Source organism: Crocuta crocuta, unplaced genomic scaffold (assembly GCF_008692635.1).
Source record: "Crocuta crocuta isolate KB4526 unplaced genomic scaffold, BGI_CrCroc_1.0 scaffold854, whole genome shotgun sequence".
Taxonomy (NCBI): domain Eukaryota; kingdom Metazoa; phylum Chordata; class Mammalia; order Carnivora; family Hyaenidae; genus Crocuta; species Crocuta crocuta.
The window spans coordinates 1,505,547-1,526,736 of record NW_027531536.1 but is presented as its reverse complement, the minus strand read 5'-3'; the positions used below and the strand labels follow the sequence as shown (position 1 = coordinate 1,526,736).

Genomic DNA, 21,190 nt, shown 5'->3' with positions numbered 1-21,190 from the left:
GAGGAGCAGAATTCATCCCCCCTGTATTCTCCCAAGTTGTTAAGTCACAAAAACAACAGTCCTGCCCAGCACCCTCTCTTGCTACCCCAGACCCTCACTCCCGCAGAGCGTCTCCGTACCCGCCCCGACGGACTACAACGAGGAAAGGCAACTTAGAGGTGTTTCTAGACGCAGCATCAGTGTAGTGTCTCTCTGCTTTGTGCTCAGCGCGGTCCACTGCGGCGAATGCAGGCCGTCTGTCCTACAGGACAAACGCCCATCTGTCAGGAACACTGGGATTGTACCGCCGGGTGGCTACCTGTTCCTTCCAGGGATACGATGACTAGCTGGTGCATCTAGCGTTTCCTTACTCTGCTGAGTGAGGTGTAAGGGGGAAGGGTACGTGTCACTAGTCCTCGAACGTGTCTGGCAGGTGGTCTGCTGGATGGTTCACACAGCTGTGGTTCTGAATATTGCTGTAATACTTGAACATTTCATTACGAGTTAAAACTTTTAAGGAAATTAAGGACGCGATTCCCACATGGTGGAAAACAAACTCCGAAGGGACTTTGGATTTAGCATTGACATAAATGAAAAACTGTAGGTTTCTACAGAAAAGAAATAATTAAAGCATGGTCTGGGGAAAAAGGCACAGCACTACCACTTCACACGGGAGGTCAAAGTTCATTTTTCTTGTCCTTAAAATTCCTAAGCCCTATATGAAACTGTCCAAATATACAAAGCTCCATAAACTACTAGCAACATAGAGCGTAAAGTCAAAGTAGTTACATTTTAAAGGAGCCGCTAGGCCGGCTGAAGCCGGGCCGCCCCGCAGCAGTCTGCACAGGAGACTGCGGAAGAGCCCGGCCTCTCCTGGCCCGGGGCCGGCGGTCCCCAAGCTCCACTGCAGGCGGGTTGTGTGGTTCTACAGGTAACCGCGTAGGAGCTCCGGGTGGAGACGACTGCCAGTCTCAGGGCTCAGTCCCGGCTGTCACGCAGCGGCCCCGGAGACAAAGCTCTGGTCCCGCTGCTTTGCAGTGGTCTTGGAGACAACCTGCATCAGCAGCTTCAAACTTAGGATTCAGTGGCCAAGCGCAGCTTTCCTTCCTCTGCATCAAATCCCACTACATACTCTTCACTTGCCTGAACTCAACAGGCTGTTGCCCGGCTTCAGTGAAAACTATATTGCATTTTGCGTTTGTTTTGTTCTGCCCATCTCTGACGGCACACAGCTGTCCCCGAGGGTTTCCCCCAATAACCAACTCGTGTGGCTCCACACAAAACCTAGCTCTGCGTGTCCTCCCACGAAAACGGCCGTCGGTGCGTCCCAGCAGCGCTGCTCCACTCGACCGAAGGGAAGGGCACGGGCTTGGGCTCCGCGGTGTTCCAGGAACCCCCTCCCCCCGCAGCAGGTGGGGGCGCCGCCGGGAGGAAGCGCCGGGGGGCCCTCTCATTCCAGTTGGGCGACGGGATTTGTCTCCATTTGGGAGGGGGCAGGAAAGAAAGCTGGACACTTAGAAGGCTGGAATAAAGATAGAAATCCACATTCTTCCCGCGCCGACCGGCCTCCCATCCTGCGCCGGCGCTAATTTACCAGGACGAAGCCGCCGTGCTGTGGGTCCACAGCCTCCAGCATCTCACAATCGAAGAGTCCGGGGAACTCGGCGAGGGCCAGGGGGTCGTAGCTGGAGGCGGCCTCCTGCAGTCCTGAGCCCCCCCGGGGACAGTCNGTGATTGAAGTAGGCCTGCAGCTGCGACTGCTTCTGCAGGAAGAGTCGCTTCTGGTGGAGTCTAAAGGGGCAACAGCAAAAGACAGAAGTTTAAGCCTTCCTCGGGGATGGCAACTTTACCGTAAACCCGGGATGGGTCATTCGCTTCCGTGCCTCCCGCTTCTCTTGTCTGCGGCAGGAGAAACCCCCGTAGGAACCCACTGTCTGGGTTCTTCTACCTCGTATTTTCTGCCCCCAGATTCTGACCCCTCGGTGCTGAAGTGCATGCTCTCTTCTTCTCTGAGACTGAGCTTTACTCCCTGTGAAGCCAGANGGGGGGGGGAACCCCTGGCCTCTGGGGGCGGCTGGAGGTTGACTGATTACGGGGGCTCCTGGTCAGGAGTGAGGACATGGAGTAGCACCCAGGCCGATGGAGTACAACCCACTCAAACTGCTTTAGGTCACAGATTCTGAAAGCTTAGGTCTATTCCTAACCAGAAAGGGAAAGGAAGCAGCAGGCTTCAGCCAGCTGTCCCCGCTGCCAGGATGCCGGAGGCGGGAGCAGGTGGCTCAGTGGGTTCAGCGTCAGACTTCAGCTCATGTCATGACCTCACAGTTCATGAGTTCGAGCCCCGCATCAGGCCCTGTGCTGACAGCTTGGAGCTTAGAGCCTGGAACCTGCTTCATATTCTGTGTCTCCTTCTCTTTCTGCCCCTTCCCTGTTCATGCTCTGTCTCTCTCTCAAAAAACAAGTAAACATTTAAAAAAAATTAAAAAAAAAAGTGATCACATCTTGAAACCTGTCTCCTACTTAGCAGAGGCAAATGCTGACGAGGGGGGGAGGGGTACAACACATGGCTGGGGGGGCAGTGGCGACACCACCCCCAGTGACCTCACTCTCTCACCTGTGTTCCTGCAGCTGCTGTTCCAGGCTCCGCGGGGCTTCTTTACAATAAAGCTGACAGGTGTTCTGGGCTTTGGACAGAAGGCTGGGCTTCTGGAAGAGCAGGAAAAGAATTAGGAGCAGGACACTGTGACGACGTCCAGGCTGCAGGGAGCACAGCGGACGTTTGCCCAGAGGACGAAGCCAGCTGTGCCCCCCAGAGTCTGCGCAGGGTAAGGGCACGAACCCTCCTTCCCTGAGGCCCCGGGGGAGCCGTGCGGCCCACCGGCCCTGGACCAGCAGGCCTGCGTGTCTCTGCTCCACCGACCGACCTCGCTTTTCCTTTTCTAAGAGTCCTCTAGAATCCTAAGGCTCGTGGAAATTTAAAATAATGAGAAAGTGGAGTTAAAGGTTGACAGCCAAGGCCATAGTGCCTGGGATCTCTGTGTACCAATTTTAGAGATTTTCAGGCATTCATGCAGAGAGCTGATATTAACATTTTTTTGCTTGAGATTTTCGTTTTATTTATTCACTGTGATCCAGAACACCAGGAGCAAAGAAACCCGGCTTCGCACCCCTACCGGCAGCACGATCCTTTCCTGCTGCCAGTACAAGCATGAGGCTACGTCTGAACGGGTTTCTAGAAACTACAAATCCAGAGTCCATCTACCAGCCTATAGAGAATACAGCATCTCCCATAAAGTCACCAAGCGAAACAGGTTTCTGCTGTGCCGGAACACAGATTCTGGACGAGCATGGCGAGGTGGTAACGAGGGTAACGTCCCACCTGCAGTCTGTGTAGGTACTGGGCTTCCAGGCTCTGCCGCGGGGACAGCTGAGGACGCACACTGCTGGGGACAGCGGAGACCGTTTTCTGCTGCTGGGGACAGCGGAGACCATTGTCAGGAGAAACTTCCTCCTGAGGAGCAAGGGGGACGGAAACCTTTTCAATTCTCCATGTGGGAGAAAGTTTCAGTTCTGTGTTTAAGCACCTTGGCAAATGTCCAAGCGGAACTCCAACTCTGTAAGACTTAATACTTAAAGCTTTTTACATAACTAGAAGGCTGAGGGTTAATCTCTTGGCAAAAAAAAGGTGTACATGTATCATCTGCAGTAAACGATGGCCTCGTCAGTGCCGCGGCAAAGGCGCTTGATATCACCAGGAGGCCATTACATTCTTGTGGCCATCAAATGCTGTAATATCCTTGATGCACTGAAAATAAGCTCAAAGTAAAATTTATTGGGTAAACAGCAGTATTTTTTGGTATTTTTAGCAAATAATCCACTTAAAATATTGAATAAAGTGGTATCAAAAGTAATGGTAAGAGTGCCTGAGTGGTTCAGTTAAGCATCAGATTCTTGGTTTCAGCTCAAGTCATGATCTCAGGGATCTGGAGTTCGAGCCCTGCATGGAGCTCTATGCTGACAGCATGAGGCTGTAGGTACTAGGCTTGGGATTCTCTCTCCCTCTCCTCTCTCTCAGCCCCTCCCCTGCCCACACTCGCTCTCAAAATAAATAAATAAACTTAAAAAAAAAGTAATGGCCATAAGCTTCACATCCGTGTGAGCTTGTGTGTGTGCGCGCGCGCGTGCGTGTAGGGGGAGAGGAGTTCAAAGGACACTGTAAGAAGTCAATGCATATAAAATCTGCCATATGGACCAAACACAGCTGAGAGTATCGACCCCTCCTTAGGGCAGTAATCACCGGGGGCCAGCGGGGACGGGTCTAGTCTGTCAGTGGCAGGTGGCAGTAATAAGGAAAAGTTTTAGGCTCTGAGACAGTTCAGAATGGCCTGTCTGCTTCAGGCCTGGAATCAAGCCTCTAAATGAAATGACACATCTCAGGACAAGGTGAGCCCCCGTGGCAAGGGCCTGGGGCACCCACCTGAGGGCAGCTGCCAGCAAGGTCCTGGAGCTGGGGCGCCGCTGGTGCCAAGTCCTGGTCTGCCTCTGGCCCTAGCTGCTCATACAGCAGCTGCACTTTGTTCAACTCGAGGATTCCTTTGGTTCTGGCCAGATTCTGAAGATGCTGTCTAAATGCCACAATTCCTGAAAGAAAGAAAGAACAACGCCAGTTTAAATACAATGCAAAGCCTTCTAGTGATCAGACATGTGACACCGTGGCCACAAACCCCCTCAGGTCCTGCCACAGAAGAGTTTTATGAGCCCCAGTCACCTTGGGTGAGGGAGGTATCCGACGCCCTGCGGCCCTCTCTGAAGCTCACTGGTGACCTGTTGTGAGCCTCTCGCTTCTGGGAGCTCAAAGCCTGCATGGCTGGGTTGGCAGGTCTCAGGCTGATGAAGGGAGAGGTCATGCGGGGGGACGGCTGATTGGCTAACATGATGTCCTTCAGGGAAGGGTTGTCTTCCAGAAAGTTCAGGTCCCTCTGAACAGACCCCATCTCATACTCAGAGTCCACACTGTCAAGGGACGGGTTGTCACTCATGGAGAAAATTTTCCCTTTAAGAGAAAAAACAACAACAAACCAAAAAGATGTATGGCCTGCAGCAAGCAGCGCCTTCTTTGAACATGGGATACAAAGTATAACTAGCTGGAGTCTGCACAGCTACGGCTTTCTTCATCTCCAATCTCCACACTCTTCCAGAAACTTCTTACATGTTAATTTAATCAGCTTCGAATTTGGTGGCATGAACACCCTAAAACTTGTGCCCGTGAGATCTCTGCCACCCCAAAGCCAGGGTCCTCGAGGGGCCACACCGCACTCACACGGGTCTCGGCAACTGCGGGCACCAGCTCGCACATACCACACTTCAAACTTCAGTGGCCGCTGAGTGGGCCTAGTCCTACAGCCTGCTGTGCGGGGTCCCCAAGTGAGTGAGGCGCAGGCAGCATCCTGAGCAGCGGGGTCGCTGCACTTGTCTGGAGACTGAAGCAGGGCTCAGGCTAGGAAGGCGCGCCGGTGCTTACTGTCCCCTACCTGAGCCAGGCACCACGACCAGCTGGTTGGTCACTTCTGACAGAGTGTGCCGTCTCTGCCCGCCGCGCGTGGACTGGAACGTGTCGAAGGCCTGGCTGGGGTCTTCCTCGGCCTCCCCCTCCGTCTCCAGCCCCTCATCGATGGATGTCTCCATCATGTTGCTGGGCAACGACTGGCACCCCTTCCTCACGAGGACGGGAGGAACAGGGTCCAGCAGGCAGCCGTTTACCTAAATGTCAGTGAGAGGAAACCATCAGTTGCTGCTCTGCTGAGACATCAAAAAACAACAGAAAACCCACAGAGGAAAAAATGTCAAGACCTGGGGCACTAGAAATTGAGTAAAATATTAAAAATGCACAGATCTGTTGCTCATGACAACACATACATGAGAAGCCGGGGCACGTCAGCTGCAGAGCTCAGAGACAGAAGCCCTTTATGGCCCGAACTGGCACTGCCTCCCAGGTTTCTGTTAGTCATCTGTATTACAATAAACAATTTTTTTAGTGGTTTCCAGATGAATAAGGGTATATTAGCTTGAGGCCTACCAGTTATTTTTTTTTTTAAATAAGGGAAACGATGAGGGGGAGGATGAGATAAAAAACAAAAAGCAAGAAACCTGCATGTCTCACTAAGAAAAAAGAGTAGTCCCTTCCATTCTTTTAATTGTCAACCACAAAACATTCTGGAAGGTTCTAGACATACTTTTATGTTCATAATTTAAGTACCTGCCCATTTGATTTAGTCTTTAATTGGTTCTCTGTGCCTGGGGAGTGGAAAAAAGAATTCTTTAAAGACAGACTGATACCACAAAAAGGATCGAGAAAAAAAAAAAAACCTGAAATGGCCACCAGCCAAAGTCTTCCCTTATAGAATAACAAATGAGTCAGAGCCCCGAAATTCCAGCAGAGGTTAATGAGCACCAGGGCAGCGAATGCACACAGCAGCTGGAGCTCCTACCCCACGGGGGTGAGCTTGGCCCGGCCCCCACGCCCACGAGGACTCGGCCCTCCTCGGCAGCCCAGCAAACCACCTCGCGGCAGGTGGAACCGGCAGACAGAGGGGACCGTGGCTGCCAGCTCTCGGGCGGTAAAAGCCCCAGTGAGGAGGCAATTATTTACTTCATTACCGTGACTATTCCCCCGTGGAAATCAATCCGTTTTCCCCTCTGAATAGCTGCTCAGGAGCAGCCAGTTACAGGCCGCTGCGCTCTACGTGGTGCCTGCGCCTGGAACCCGCTGGGTAGAGCTATTGTTCTCTTTGGAAGGCCGAGAAGCTCATGTATGTGAGAGGTGACGTGGGACTCCCCATTGCCAGACACAGGGAAAACTTTCCTCTTATGGCAACCAATCTGAAGCCACTGCAAGGCCCTTTATTTGGAGAGGGAGACTCTGTGGGTGACTCAGATCTTTGTTTGCTTGGGGGAGGGGACAGTTATTCCATAAAAACTGCTCTGGGGCTGTAGCCGTTACTTGGACAAGGTGGCTAACGTGTGACAGGGTTTTAAAGTGACAAAAGGAAGAGTGGTAAATGCATTCTTCCTATGCTAAGACCAACCGTCCCCACAAGGCACCAGAAACAAAAAACTCTGACATCTGCCCAGTGACTCTTAAGCTCCCCTTGGCCCTTCCCTTTGGAAGTGTCCCCCCCCCCCCTTTTTTTTTTTGACACACACAGAAGTTTCCTTGTAGGAAAGAATGGCTCTTTGGGAACGTCTACCTCTAGGTTCCTTAACTATCTACGAATACAGTTTTCTAAGAATAGCCGAGGAAGATTTAGAAATGAATAAAGCAATAAAGACTTAAGTAAATATCTAACTGAGCATCTTTATACTTCTATAAGCCTGTCAAAATTTTACCAGACATTTCTTGCAGTATAGCCTTGCAATCAGGTTGTCTTTTTCCTTAATAGAGAAAAGTCATCTTTTTTGGAGCACTCAAAAGGCCTTGCAGTTCACCTAAATTTATGTTCTTTTCTTAAACTGTCTGCTTATAAATTATCTCCTCACCTAGACTACAGCGGAATGAGGTCTTTCATTTAAAAACATTTGCTGAATTCAATTTCATCCTGGAAAATAATGGTCTGGTCTGGATTTTTCAGATGCTGTTTGATGGTGCTCAATCAGAAAGCACTGCTGGGGAGGAGCCGGGGAGCACTCACACATAATTCACAGGTGTGAACACCTTCAGCTCCTTCATTTCCTGAAATGGGTGATAACCACACCACCCTTGCCTGCCAATTACCAGGGGTCTTGATACAACAAATTCAGCCCTAGGACTTTGTGAATGAAATGTTGGGGTGATCTACTTAGGTGACTTAAGCTATTAGAAGGTCTTTAATCTAGGAAATAATCTAGGCTGACTGTAAATTACAGGACTTCAAAACACATGGGTGAAATGGACATTTTCCAATACACTGTTTTTGTCTTTCCTTAAAGCTCAACTGATCACGTCTAGTAAGAGGCCTCATTGCAACAGGGAGTACGCACGTAGGAGTCAAACCCTCAGAAAGTCTACCATTAACTGGTAACACCCAAGTCCAGCATAAACACAAGATTCTAGCACAAATGACTGGTAGACTGTTATGTGCTGAATGGCTGTGTCTCAACTGCACCCACCCCCGCCAAATTCACATACGGGAGCCCTAACCCCCACTGTGGTGGTGGTAGTTGCAGATGCAGCCTCTAGGGCAGTCATAAGGGTGGGGCCCTGACCTGGTGGCATTAGTGTCCTTACAAGAAAAGATGCCAGAAAGCTCCCACGTGCGAGCTCTTGCTTGCGCGCACACTCTCCCCACGTAAGCACAGAGGAAAAGCCACGGGAGGACAGAGAAAGAAGGTAGCTTTCTAGAAGAGACCGGAAATAAAATTGGTCAGAACCCTGGTCTTCAACTTCCAGCCTCCAGAGCTGTGAGAAAATACATTTCTGTTGTCTAAGCCCCCTGGCCTGTGGTATTTTGTTATGATGGCCTGAGCAGACTACGACAGGAGACCAGTCAGTGCACAGTATTGGCCAGGTGACTTGGAGCCTGTCCTATCTCACGCGCACCCTCAGTGCCTGGCCAGCTGGGCGCATACTGCACGGCACAGGCTCAAACCTCAGCTCAGTCACTTACTGGCAGGTTGTTCAACTTCTGTAAAGCTCAGTTTCTCTCACATGTAAGATGGCTGCTTGGGGGGGATGAACTAAAATATCATATCTATTATAGGATTTCCTGACCAAAAGAAAAAACTGTTTAACAGTAAAAATTTTTAAAAGCATCAGAACAGAACTTCACCATTTTCTTTTAAAATCTTATTAAATATCTTGAGACAAATTAAACAAATAACCCAGGAAGAAAGAAGTGGATAACCCCAGTTCTAGCAATTTATCTTAAGGAAATAATTAGAAGTACAGTCAAAGATTTAGACACAAAGACACTCCCCTGAAGCACATTTGAGGTTGCAAAAGTAAGTACCTGATGTCCCAAAATAGAAGTTAAATAAGAGTATACCTAATCCAATATATTAGGCCACTGTTCTGTTTTCAGAGTGCAAGATATGGGAAAAATGTTCATGATGTTATATTACCTAAAAACAAGATACAGAATCATATATAACAATACAATTTTGTTCTAACAAGTCTACCAAGACATCCTCCACTCACCCACCCACCCATCTATAATCCACGTTTAGAAAAGATGCCAGAATACGCCTATCTTTGCATAACAGGATTATGAATAATTTTTTTATCTCTCTCTGAATTTTCCATGTATGATTTTGACTGGTTTTATTTTTTCAATTATAAATCAGTAGTTGAGAACTCAAAAGGTAATCGTCTCCCCTTTACAAAGCCTTAGAGGCATGTCCTTTTCAGACCTACACTCAGGTAAGAGTAAACAGACCTGGGACACTTGCATATTCCTCGCGTGGCCACTCAGCTAGGAAAGAGCCTGGGAAATCCTTTGTTGTAATCTCTACTACAATGTTAAAAGGGACTAAAACGTGTGTGTGTGTGTGTGTGTGTAAAACTCATTATTCCCACAGAGAAAGGAAATGAAAGCACTAACTCAGAGAGGCATTTGCACTTCTGCGTTCACAGCAGCGTCATTCAGCAGCCAGGGTATGGAAACAGCATAAGTGTCCATCAACAGATGAGCGAAGAAGTGGTCATATATACACACATAAGAATAATAACGCTAGAACATTATTCAGTCATGAAAAACCAAGGAGCTCCTACCATGTGCAACCACACGGATGGAGCCTGCAGGCATTACAGTAGGTGAAGTCAGACGAAGACAATACGAGATGATCTCACTCAGATGTGGAATTGAAAAACCAAAAAGCCAAAAGAACAAAACCAAACTCACAGAGACAGAGATAAGACCTGTGGTTCCCAGAGGGGGAGCAGGGAGGGGGGACGGGGTCTGGAGGAAGGGGGTCAAAAGGCACAAACTTGCAGCTGTAAGATAAGTAAGTACCAGAGGTGTGACGCACAGCGCGAGGACCACAGCCAACACCGCTGCAGGGTGGTCGGGCAGGTTTTAAGGGACTGAGGAAATCCCAAGAGTTCTCATGAAAAGGGTAATTTTTCTATTTTTTCTTTTCTTTCTGTGTGTCTGAATGAAAAGACGGAAGTCAGCTGACCCCACTGTGGTGATCATTTACCCACACGTGTGTGTCCCGCCACCATGCTGTGCACCTTGAGCGTCCACAGCGATGCAGGTCTATTATTTCTCAATAAAACTGGAAAGAAACGGATTATCCTCAAAGAAACCCACAGAAGAGAAAGACTGACCTACAGGGTTTGTGCACCTGTCCCTCAATGACCTATGTGTCACCTGGGGCTCTCTGTTACTGCTCAGATTTGGGGGACGGTCTCAGAAAGGTGGTGGTTTTTGCAGGAGCCCCAAACCAATGTTTCAGTGCTGACTCCCGAAGGGACTTTCCTGACGGTTTTAGGACTTCTGGGACAAGGGGACAGGTGAAATCTCTGTGAGGGACGGGATCTGCCAGCAACTGGGAGTAGGAATGAATGGACAATACATGCATTTCTGAAGCATCTGTTAGAAGACAAAAAATGGGCGTCCCAGTAAATGAGTAGGAAGTAATAGGAACCACAACGGAGCCGTAGCTCTGACAGCTTTGGTTGTGTGCACTCACTGATGGGTCACCAAAAAAGAGGTCCTAGGGAGGGAACAGGGGACAAGCGTTTTTGCTGACATAAACGAAACGGTCCACAGAGAAGACCAGGGGGTGTCTCTGGCCTGGCTAAGTGCCAGGGCAGCACTGCTCTTCCTACAAATGCAAATACACCATCTAGCTACTGTCTTTATCTTTCACAAAATCATTCATTTCCTGTCTGTTTCCTAGTTACGGGAACAATCACAAGCTTTAAAAATAGCTTGCCCTATATACTACAGCAGACAGTGCCCAATCTGTGTTTCAGGCCTGATGCCCTCACAGATAAGCTTTTAGCAGGCTGCATTTTAATTTTTTCAAGGGAATTAGATCTTAAAAATAAATTACGTTGTCCCAACGTATGGCTAAATTTCTAGGTGAGAACATAGGAGCTGACGAAGTTACTGGACATCCTAGGCAACCACCGACAGAGGAAACATGCTGTCCGCAGGAAGTGGCCTCATCCTCAGAAACACCGACTCTAACTCCTCACGGTCAGCAGTGAACACCTGCTCGCACAGCCTCGCCTCCAGCTGCCTTGATTACGGTTTAGCTATACACATGACCTAACTTCTGAATCAGCTCTACCTCCAGAGACCCGGATTTCTGCAAGTGGCACTTACCCTCCCAAACACCGGGGCTCAAAATGCTGTTAGGAGTTTGGACTTCTTTTTTCTGGACCCTGAAACTCTATCAATTTTTGCTGCACAATCTCACTCATACCATCCCCTCTTCTGCAGTTTCTTGAGCACTAACAGTCCTGGCCCTCATCATCTCCCCGCTGGACACCTGCTCTAAGCTTCCACTGTCCCTGTCCCCATCCAATGCAGGCTAGATAGATAAGTTCCAGGCTCATTTCTGAAGCACAGTATGGATTCAGCCTAGAGAAAAAGCCTACATTCTCGGGCTTGACACTCAAAGCTAAGTTATTGGTCTTTATTTCATACAGCTCCCCTTCATACGTGCTTTTCCTCAGAGACACACTGAGCTATTGGTCTTACATGGACCTAAGCTTTCCTGACATTTGCTTGCTCAGACTTTTCCCTCCACCAAGATGCCATCCAGCCCTATTCCATCCCACCCCTCAATTCCCTGCTCACAGTTAACCTAGACTGTCCTGGTCAAACCTGCTAAAAGCAACTCCCCTAACTTTTTCCCACTGCACAGCACTTTGATTTAGATCTTGAAGGGAACGATTACATTTTATTAATGTATTCAGCACCTGGTACCTTGTCTTTAGTTATGCATCAGGTTTCTTCTGCTAGACTATGAATGTGGAGGCATAATTCATATCTGAGTTATCTTTTTATTACCTAAAGAGGCTAAAAAGATAGGGAACAAATAATAATTGAGTTTTTACAGTATGCATAGAATCTCACGCACAGTATCTCAATTAATCCTCACAAGGATCTCATAAGGGTAGGGGTTCTCATTTTATGGAGAACAGAGGTTCAGAGATGTTAGTCACCCTGCCCAAGTTCACACAGCTGGGAAAGTACAGTCTATTTAAAACATACTCCAACATCTATGTTCTAAGATCTGCCCATTAATACGATCCTCTGGATATCACTTGATGCTCAGTATACAAAACACGTATTAGAAGTTAAATAAGGGGCATCTGGGTGGCTCAGTTGGTTAAGCGTCTGACTGTTGGTTTTGGCTCAGGGCATGATCTCATGGTTTGTGAGTTCGAGCCCCACATGGGGCTCTGCACTGACCGTGTGAAGCCTGCTTGGGATTCTCTCTCTCAGAATAAATAAACTTAAAAAAAAGTAAGCATCCGTCAAATGCAAGAAAGAAGCTGTCAACTTCTATATATTAAAAGCCAACTTCATGCAGCACACAAGGGATAAACTTACCTCATTTAAGCGTATTCAAACAGAACAAAAAAAATGTTGGACCAAAAAAGACAGCCCATTATTTTGCAGCTACAGCACATGCAGCAGAAAAGAGGTAATAATAACACAGACGAAGCTCAATGCAGCACATTAATTATATTTCTGTTTTCAGAATTACAATTTGTTAAAAAAAAAAAAATACCACACCTATGAGGGATCTAGAAACCTAAAGAGGGAAGGGACTGCCTAAGGAAAGAGAAAGAAGGATTTGGAAAGTACATAGAAGGTCTGACAAGTTATGCAACAGCTACGAAAAGACAACAACGAGAGCCAAGTTCAGCCGAGATATTTTTCTCAGGTTTCTGCAAGAAATGACACTCCTGAGTGATTTGAGGAAATGACAAAGGTCACCAGAGCCCAAGTACAACACTTGGGGACCAAACTCAAGTCCCAGCCAAACTGCGAGCTCAGAGTCTTTCAAACACGTTCGTACCTTTGGTGTGTCGACACATTCTTCTTCCATGAATGCTGCCTCCGCCTGACAGCTGGACGCTGGGAAGGAAAAGGCCTCCATGTTGGATGCTGGTGGGAGGAGGGCAGAGCGCATCAGCCGCACGTTCGGTGAATGCACGGTCACCGGGAGCCCCACAGTTTGGGCCTGAAAATATGGCAAGAACAGTTTGGGAACATTAATACTCTACAAATACACAAAATTTTTGGAATAAGATACCTCTTCCTGGTACAATTAAAGAATAAGTAGCTGGAATCCCAGAAAAAATGTGAGGAGACCGGGACGTGGTACAGATCCTGATTTGCCGCAGTCTCAGGGATCAGTTATTCTACGCGTTCCATCCCCGTTCTTCAGTGAGGTGCCTGTCACACAGATGAAAGGAAGCTGGTCTCGGCACAGACCCTAAGAAGGCGCTGCTTCTTACTCAGCAAACTCATATGGTCTCTATCCTGAACACGTCACCACACACCAGTTACACAGAAGAGAGAAGCCTGTGTCCAGAAGCTCAAAACTGACCCAGGGGTAGGCACGCGTGCGCGCGCGCGCGCGCACACACACACACACACACACACACACACACACACACACACACACAGGTGGGGTGAGGTGGTTATCATTTCCTGACAAGGCTATGTGTACAGAGGAAGAAAAGGGAAGTGGCAGCTACTCAGAGGGGACAGGACTGTCCTCCTTCCAAGGAGGTGCGCAGCCTGAGCACAGGCTGCTGGCCCAGGGGAAGGAGAGGTGCTGCTTGCTGAGCAACTTATTTTCCTAAAGTCAACCTACTGTAGAAAGCTCTGGATGGTTTTAAGCCCATTTTCATGTCTCCTCTGTTAAGAACTCTATGTAAACAAGCATTACGAACTCTTATCCATCGTATAACAGAGGATCTTTTTTTTTTTATTTTAGAGAGAGAGATAATCTCAGGCAGTTTCCACACTCAGCATGGAGCCCGACACGGGGTTCTTTATCCCATGACCCCGAGCTGAAATCGAGTTGGACTCTGAACCGACTGAGCCACCCAGGCACCCCCAGAGAATCTTTCTTTATGACAATGGCACGGATTGATTTTAAAGATGAAACTACTGGATAATCCTACCCTGCCATCTCTTTAAAATTAGTGGAATAATTTATTTGATGCCTTTTGAATACAACAGACACTGCCAAACAGTTAAGGGAACACTCATCACACGAGTGTCTAAAAGGCAGAGGAACGGCCTATTTTTTCTTTTACACACTTAAAGGGACTTAGGGTGGTGAGTTTTAAATTCAAGCAACTAAAAAGGAACAATATGGTATGATTTTAGCTTCTCTCCTCCAGAGGCCTGGATTTGATTCCTGGCTCCATCGTTCACTCACTGTGTGAACATAATCAGGTTACCTAACCTCTCTGAATCCCATTTTCTTCACCTGCAGAAAAGGGCACAATCGCTAGTTCACAGTGACACCAGGACTGTAAGAGGTAACGTGTCCTTCGGTCCATAATGTCAGTTCTGCCTTTCTCCTTCCTTCCAAAGTTGTAAAAACAGTTATAAGAATTTAATATAGGAGTTGGCCTGCAAATAAATACCATTTTGTTCTCAGATATTATCTAATGGTTCTCCGTTAAAATTTTAGGTTGATGGTTTTTGATGATGGGGGATGCGTTAGAAATATACCTTATATTTGAATATACTTTGAACATATTTAGAATGTTTTATATTTGGTTCATTCCAACATTAACATCAGTAGATATGATAGCAATAGCTGGGGCGCCTGGGGGGCTCAGTCGGCTAGTCGTCCAACTTCAGCTCAGGTCACGATCTCACAGCTTGTGGGTTCGAGCCCCACGTCGGGCTCTGTGCTGACAGCTCAGAGACTGGAGCCTGCTTCGGATTCTGTGTCTCCCTCTCTCTCTCTGCCCCTCTCTCACTTGCACTTTGTCTCTCAAAAAAACAAACATCAAAAAAATAGCAATAGCAAAGCGTAGGTAAAAACAGGAAGAAAACCCACCACATTGTATACCGTCCTGAGCATGATAACAAAAACAGCTTTTCTAATATCATCAGTCCTTGTGCTTATATCCTGGGCCACTTTTGAGGCTAAACAAATCTTTTTTTTTCCTTTCAAACGTTAGTCGTTTTAATTTTTTTCGGCCCTATGTCACAATGTAAAATGTAAACTTTCTAATAAAGTAGATTTCATGCAGTCTTCTTGCTCTTATCATCATTTTTTTTTTCCCCAACAAAGGATAAAGTTGAATTTTGATTCCTACTTCCCAAATGTATTAGGTTGCTCCTGGTGTATGAGAGTAGCCTAAGCTATCAGGGCAAAGCATTACTTAAAGACACTGCCGGAACTGAGGCACTAACACAGTAAGCAGGAAGCGTTGTTCCTTCTCAGTCACTACCTCCTAGGAGCTGTGACTTCTTAAATGGCAGGGTCATGCTGTGCCAGATCAAGCGTAACACATTCTCTTTGACAACTGTCATGTCTGACCTGGACTACAGCAACCTACAGTGGACGTGGTGTGGACAGAGGAATAACCCATTTCGGTGTGACAACCACTTCACAGGACACAGGATGGTAGGTTTTAGTGGTCTACTTTTTAGCATTCTTGAAATCATTGAAAGAATTAAAGAAATCTTTTTGGAACAAGGTAGAGTGTAAATATTCAAATGGTATGCTCGGCACTGTCATAAAGAAGATGTCATTATAATAAATAGATGGATGACTAATGTCCCAAGGAAGCAGACACTACCAGTTTCTTCAAGAGTGGCAACAGACAATGATCATGTCCAACTAACTGAAATGACTTTTTAGACTGTATGTGTTTATTGTCTTGAATCTCTTCTTCTGATTTTGTGCTTTTTTAGAATCGTTAAAATGAAAATGTTTCTCCTATGGGAAAATCTTTACTGCTCTAATAGGAATATGCCGGTTATGGACAAATTGTGTGCTCTGTCACACTTCTAAACCCCCAGCCCTCCCCCCGTCCCTGAATCCATATGTTAAAGCCCTAACCCCCAACGCAACTGCATTTGGACTGAGAGCCTTTTGGGGGGTAAAGTTATATGAGGTCATAAGGGTGGGCTCTGAATCCGAAAGGACTCCTGTCCCTCTAAGATGAGGATGAGACACCAGGGATCTCTCTTTCTCTCTCTCTGCATATGCAGAACAAAAGCTGTGTGAGGAGGACACACTGAGAAAGCGGCAGAGAGTTCTCACCAGAAATCAGTCCGGATGGCTCCTTGACCTTGGACTTCCAGCCTCCAGACTAGGGCGAAAATAAATTTTTGCTATTTAAGCCCCTCAGCCTGTGGTCTTTGTTATGGTGGCCCTGGCCAACTAGAAGATGCTTTTTCTTACAGTTGTGGAGGGCAGCCTCTAACCAGTAATCAGTGTTTCTTTCTCATCTGCTCACAGTTGACAGAAACCTGGAGTGAAGGACTATTAGTTAGGATTCCTGAGAGAAAGGCATGACATGCATGGTTTCTAAATCGGTGTCTGTATCTGGACTAACTGGACGCTAACATTTCTTGCAGAGCATATGGCAGACAGAAGTACTCTGAATCATCCTAAGGTAGGAAGCTGGCTATTTTCTAATCACAATAATGGGTACTTTATCACTATACCATAAATTCTTTACATGAAGGGACTGTTTCCTGGCACAGAAGTACTCAATTTGTTGAACTGAGCTACAAGTAGATGTTAACTAATTGTATCTTTGTAGCAAACTTATATAGGAGGTACTGCTATTTCTGGTTTATACTTAAGGACCCTGGAGCTCAGAGATGCTGACTTGCTGAAGCCACTCCACTTGGTATGGAACCCAAGGTCTGTGACTCCATGGTTCATGCAATCTCTGCATGGGATCATGTTGCTTAATTTCTTATTGTTACACCAACTACAAGTGATTTGCCACTTCTTTATTTTTAAAAAAATTTTAATGTTTATTTAATTTTGAAGGGGGTTAAGGGGCAGAGAGAGAGGGAGATACAGAATCTGAAGCAGGCTCCAGGCTCTGAGCTTTCAGCACAGAGCCCGATGTGGGGCTCAAACCCATGAACTGTGAGATCATGACCTGAGCCAAAGTCGGCCACTTAACCAACTGAGCCACCCAGGCGCTCCTCCGATCTGCCACTTCGTTAAAACAATAGTAGAACAAAGAATTAAAGGGAAAAGGCTCTACTAAAACATTGAGCCCAGGGAAATCTATTTTTTAACAAGTTCAAGAAACCACAAGAATGTGAAATCTCTCAGGGAAGAGAGCATCTTGTTCAGTCCCAGTGCCTGCTGCTCAGGGTCCAGAAGGCACTTGGGACAGGGCTTTGAGTGGACACTGAAGACTTCTACTTGAATTAGTTACATTTTTAAGTCTCAGTAAGTAGCTTTCTATGACAACTTGGGTCAATGCTTAAAACGAAAGTAACTCATGTGGTGTTTGGTAATAAAAAAATTATCAAACCCAAGAAGCTATGTTATAGATCTGAACTCTCAGCCAAGTCAAACGTAATTTCAGCTCTCCTAAGGAATCTGCTCCAAGCTTCGATAAGAAAGGCAATCATGTGCAGTGATGTGTATGTGCTCAGGGCCAATCATTTACATAACCCCATGCCTTGGTCTGTACGACGTGAGCAAGAACGAAGAGACCTGGGGCTTTCCTGCTTCCGGTCCTGCTGCCTGGCAGCACTTCCCAGGGGGGCGGGGGCACCACTGCACCCGTTACTCCCCCCGCGAACCCATTTTCATTTTATCCCCCTCCTGTCTTGAAAGCAGTACCATTCAACTCTGAAACTTTGAAGGATATCAAGTGCTCCGAGAGAATCTGACCCAAATATTTGGAACTTAATCCATATGTTACATTAGTTATCAATATTCACGTTATTTTATATATTAAAGTATGTATAACAGTGTATACACCGTGTGCCTACTCAGCTCAAGAAGATCTTAATTTTGTTAGGTTTCCCCCCCACATGTTTGGTAGAAGCCAATATAAAACTGTATGAAATCTTCTAAGCTTTGTTACACTGCCAGACGAAGAATGTCTGCTCTTACTTGCCCTCTGAACAAAGCAGGCACTCACAGAAGCCCGTGGGAGCCCTAGTGGATGGTCTGAGCGAACCACTCCTCTCCTCAACCCCTATGTGGCTGATTTCCCAGCTCCCCTCAGCCCTCGGCCTCTCTCCTGGGATCCGGACCTCTTCCTCTCAAGCGACAGGGTCTGTGCCACCCCTTACTGTTCCAGCCTCGGGCTTGAGAATGGGATCATTTCCGAGTCATGGCTGTCCCTTCCCCACCAACAAGTATTACTTTATATAATAAACATTTACAGAACACGTTCTAAGTGCTGTACCACTATCAACTAACTTAAACATCAGAACATTCTATATTATCCCCATTTTATAGTTTGGGGAACTGAGGCACAGAAAGACCTTACGTAACTTTCTGAAGGTCAGGGAGCAGGAGGTGGCCTGGCCTGAGGTTTGCCCAGAGCGCCTGCTCTCACCACCGTGTTTCGCTGTCTCTGCAAACCACTGCCGAGTACGTCCAGAGCCCCAACCAGCACGCTGTAGGCCAAGCCTGCGGTGTTTACTACTTGCCTCCTAAGTGCTCTCTCTCCAAAGTTCTTCCCTTCCCTGGCCAATCTTTCTTTCCCGACGTCACCGACTAATTAGATCAAAGCCGGGATATGATTTTATCACTTTCCTGCTGAAGTCTCCCATCGTTCCTTATAGTTTCCTGAATCGTAGGTAAACTCTTCACCTTGGCATTGGAAGCCCTTCACAGCGTGGCTACAACCTCTTCATCTCCCTGGTGGGCTTCAGTTCCGGGGTGCTATTGGGAGCCCACCCTGCCCTTGTGCACTTGAGTACTTGTGCTCGAGCTGCTTCTGAGGCCTCCACACCGGGCCTCCCACTACTGCCCCGCCCCCAGCCCCACATGCCTGAGGGTCCCACATCCGCCAGAGTGCCGTCTCTTCCACGCAGCCTTTCCATTCAGAAGTGTTGGCTCTCCCCTCTGTCCTCAGTTCTCTTGCGTTCATCTCTGTTTTGAATGATGGTTATTTATGATGCTGTCTTACTTTGCTTTAATGCTCTAAGGCCTGTGAGGCTATGCCTGGGTTTTGTACATCCTATCCCCTATTGTGCCTAATAACAGAATTTTGTACAGATTTTAATAAAAATCTGTTAAATGGAATCGAGTATACAGGCCAATTACATTAATTCTCACCAGAAGTCAATGATTAAAAAATGAGAAGTCTCTTAAAAAAAAAACTGTTTGAAATAAAATTAATCCTTAGAAACAGGAAGGTGCTAAAACATTTGAGAATCTAGTAAATGACAGGCAGAAACTTTACAGAAAAACAGGGCAGAGGATAAATCCCAACCCTTTGTTGTGCTACAAGATGAAAAATGTGTCAAACATGGGAACGGGCACCCGCAAGATGAGACCATTGGCTAATATGGTGTTACCTTGGCAACTGTTTGTTCGGCCACGGTGCTGGGCCGACGCTGGCGGGCATCGAGTCTCTGCTCCACGGGAAAGCTGCTCCTGTGTGATTTCAGACGCTCCACCAGCAAGTAATAGATGGCAGCAAAGTGGTTATAGCTCTTGTTCTGTAAAGACTGAAAGAGAAACCAAGTGCTGAAGTCAGAGAAGCATGAAAACCAATCTAACGATCTACATCTTTCTGAAAAAGGAGGGAAGAAGCCATGTGTTCTTAAACATCAAGTAATGAATAGAGTGTGTCTCAGAATAAAAGGTGTTCCAGAATTTAAAATGAGGGGCACCTGGGTGGCTCAGTTGGTTGGGTGTCCGACTGCAGCTCAGGTTATGAACTTTGGTCTGTGAGTTCGAGCTCCGTGTTGGGCTCTGTGCTGACAGCTCAGAGCCTGTAGCCTGCTTCAGATTCTGTGTCTCCCTCTCTCTCTGCCCCTCCCCTGCTCATGATCTCTCCCTCTCTCGCTCTCAAAAATAAAGATTAAAAAATCTTTTTAAATGAAAGAGAGTTTCAAGTTCTAGTATTGATTACATAAAGGGTGATACTTTTAAATGACTGGCGCTTTTACATTAACAGGCTCCATTTATTTTTCTGCATTCAGAAAAAAATACCACAGCTTTATCATGTAGGAAGTCTGCAATGGGGTCATACGGTCCCGTCTCCTAGTTGTAACTATGGTGTAAAGTCGGCTATAAACCTGAGCCCAGAGGCTCTAATTCCGTAACTTCAACACAAGTCCAAACTATTGCAAACTCTGAAGTGAATGATTAAAGTCTTTGGGGAAATTCCTTGTGATTATTTTGGGCTGGGAGAGTAACATTTGGATGGTAGATTGAGAGACACTGTGTCTCTGTTGTTAGGTAATTTTTTCCTCTTGTTTTTGCAGTCCCACCCTCTTGAAAACTTGAAAATAAAGTTGCTTCCCAATTTTTCACACCCCTCAGCAGCCAGCTTCCCCAGGACACTAACGGGATGGAGAAAGAACCGCTCCTCTGGCTTCTCACCCCACCGGACAGCTGGCACGGGCTCTGTGCAGGCCACCTCAGGGGCAGAGCACCCCTGGCAAAAATCTCAGGCCTACGGGACTGCACTCACAGCTGCCATTCGAGATCTACCTCGTGGACAAGAACACAAACACATCGCTGAGCACATGAAGAGCCAGGCGGGAAAGCCCATCTGGCTTCACTTAATGGCAGCATGGTTTGGAGCACTTGACATTCACAAGAGGTATTTTGTGTTCTTTCTTGCTGTGCTTCCTCCACAAAAGCACTGTTTGTTTTTTTTTACTGTCGTGCAGGTAATAAAAATGTGTTTCTCTATGGATCTGCTACCTGCTTAAGGGCAGAAATCAAAGCGATGAGGGACTTCCCAGGTTCATGACTCTCGGTTCTATGACCCAGAGAACCTTCAAATCTGGAATCCACCTGTTTCTGCCTCCTCAGTTTCTCCAGTTCACAACCTAAATCCTGCACCTGATGCCTACTCTTGTGGCCTCCTGGTCAGCCCTCAGCCTCGCTCCCTATCTGTATGCACTTTTATACTCCACATAGACTAGCTTATGACTTGGATAAAACTCCACTCTTCATCTTAGAAGAAATTTTCTACTTTGTATTTGTTAAGTTCCCATCTTTGTCTTTTCTCAAACCTATATAAACTACCTCTTGAATTTTCTGGCAGATGGGGCAAAGGGAG

General features: G+C 46.9%; 1 protein-coding gene across 1 annotated transcript in view; it reads right to left on the bottom strand.

Annotated features, from left to right (window-relative positions):
- Nucleotides 1-452: 452 nt before the first annotated feature.
- Nucleotides 453-21,190, bottom strand: part of SIK2 (salt inducible kinase 2) — a 101,455-nt gene continuing 80,717 nt past the window's right edge. Inside the window, 9 exon segments of the mRNA XM_077772685.1 lie at nt 453-1,708; nt 1,710-1,770; nt 2,594-2,685; nt 3,359-3,490; nt 4,457-4,620; nt 4,748-5,032; nt 5,511-5,739; nt 12,997-13,161; nt 19,470-19,622. Of these exon segments, the coding sequence (XP_077628811.1) occupies nt 1,565-1,708; nt 1,710-1,770; nt 2,594-2,685; nt 3,359-3,490; nt 4,457-4,620; nt 4,748-5,032; nt 5,511-5,739; nt 12,997-13,161; nt 19,470-19,622 (1,425 nt within the window). The 3' untranslated portion in view covers nt 453-1,564.